Source organism: Benincasa hispida, chromosome 7 (genome assembly GCF_027475165.1).
Source record: "Benincasa hispida cultivar pf3 chromosome 7, pf3_genome.v1.1, whole genome shotgun sequence".
NCBI lineage: Eukaryota > Viridiplantae > Streptophyta > Magnoliopsida > Cucurbitales > Cucurbitaceae > Benincasa > Benincasa hispida.
Window position 1 is genome coordinate 18,573,296 of NC_143484.1, and position 1,942 is coordinate 18,575,237.

The window sequence follows — 1,942 nt, forward strand, 5'->3', positions numbered from 1 at the left end:
TCTTGAAAGCCAAATCCAAAAAGAATACCAAGGTTTAAGAAATGTATATTATTTGAAAATTTAGGGACTAAATTGATATTTTTTCTCAAAAACAATTATCAAACAAAGTATCAAGTCTTCAAAAAAACCACCACACTTTAATTTCCTGTAATATTCTAAAGGAAAAAAAGTTTCAAAAGGTACCAATAAGAAAAAATGAATTAAATAATAAAGTTATTCGAGGAAGCAACAACATTGTTATTTAAATAAGAACAAAAAAAGAAATTATAAAAAAAAAACATATAATAAAAAAATTAATCCCTAGGGTATAAAAAAGAAGGCATTGTGTATTATTGTGTGTGTGAATTCTGTAAACAATGGCTCTTATTGGAAAGCTTGTGAGTGAATTAGAAATCCATTCAAATGCAAACAAATTTTACAATTTCTTCAAACATCAAATATTCCATATTCCAAGCCTTTCTCCAAAGTTGATCCAAAAAGTTAAAGTTCATGAAGAGGATTGGAACACCCATGGTCACGTCTCCACCAAAATTTGGAGTTACACTATTGGTATGTATAAATTTGCAGTAAGCATCACTCGGTCAGAATCGTTTTTTCGACTAAATCACTACCGAACTGACTATAATCGGTTTAGTAAATGTTCAAAAGGACTTCAACCATTGAGGAGTAAAGGTTTATCGGTTGGTTTTATTCTTTAATTTTTTTTTTTTTTTTTTTGAAATTTTTCAACTTGGAATCTTCTCATATCGACACTTACTGACTCCTCTCCATCTCCGACCGACCAACTTCAGTTTAATTGGTCGGCTCGATTTTTAAATCTATCACGCTCATCCCTGAAAACAATCACAAGAACAACCACGATCAAATACGAACTCTAATACGATTAGGAGCACAAACACTTGTTTCTCTTTTTGGTTATTTTAGTTTCATGAAAATGACTCATCTGAAACAGTGGATGTCTTTTGTGTTGTTATTTGATTTGTTAAGATGGTAAAGCAGAAGTTTTCAAAGAGCGAGTGGAGTTCGATGACAAGAAATTAGTGATGACCTTGGTTGGATTGGAAGGAGGTGTGTTTAAGCATTACAAAACTTTCAAGCTTACATATCAAATTGTGCCAAAAGAACCTGAGTGTAGTTTGGTAATATTGATCTTGGAATATGAGAAGCTTGATGATGGCTCTACTTATCCTTACAAATACATTGATCTATTGAGTAACATCATCAAAGATATTGAATCACACCTTAAATAATAACATCGCATGACTCGATTTGAGCTTCGTGTCTCTTAACGATTTGATATGATTTACTATTGTGTCAGATTTATAATTATTAGAGATTTTGAGTGTTATGTAAGAAGTAAATAATAATTATCCTCATCCCATAAATATATGAAGCTCAATTATAGTGTTTGCTTATATGTACTATATATTTTTGTATATTTATAGATAAATTCCATAGTCTTAGGCTTCTTTTTATTTATTTATTTTTTGTGCTGCTCGCTGAAATTTGATGGCCAATTTCTTTCAATGTCTGAATGTTCGAGAAAATTATAAATGAAATATATAATCGATTGAAAAATTCATTTAATCACGAACAAAAGAGCTGTTCGATCGTCTTGTGGAACATTACTAAAAAAAGTTGTATTACTTGACATTTATAATTTTTAAATACTTGATGTTTTAAAAAATAACGTCAAATAATTACTTTTTTTGGGGAAAACATCAAGAATAGTGTTTAAAAAGGGAATGTTTTTGTAAAATTTCTAACTGTAACTTGACGTTTTTTGAATGTCAAGTTAAACTTTTACCTGACTCTAATTACATATTAAGAACAGCACTTATTTTATTGTATTTTAAATTGACATGTTTTAATATTGATGTTTTGAGTTATAGTGGGTAGGGAAGAGAGAAATTTTATGTTATTTTGAAACTATTTTACCTAG

At 29.3% G+C, this 1,942-nt stretch overlaps 1 protein-coding gene across 1 annotated transcript; it reads left to right on the forward strand.

The window, feature by feature from the left end:
• The first annotated feature begins 319 nt into the window (after positions 1-319).
• On the forward strand, positions 320-1,479 carry LOC150034982 (MLP-like protein 329). Its single transcript, XM_090315519.1, has 2 exons — positions 320-549; positions 988-1,479. Exons 1-2 carry the CDS (start codon positions 357-359, stop codon positions 1,248-1,250), a joined length of 456 nt encoding a protein of 151 aa, XP_090171645.1. The 5' UTR covers positions 320-356; the 3' UTR covers positions 1,251-1,479.
• Positions 1,480-1,942: the final 463 nt, after the last annotated feature.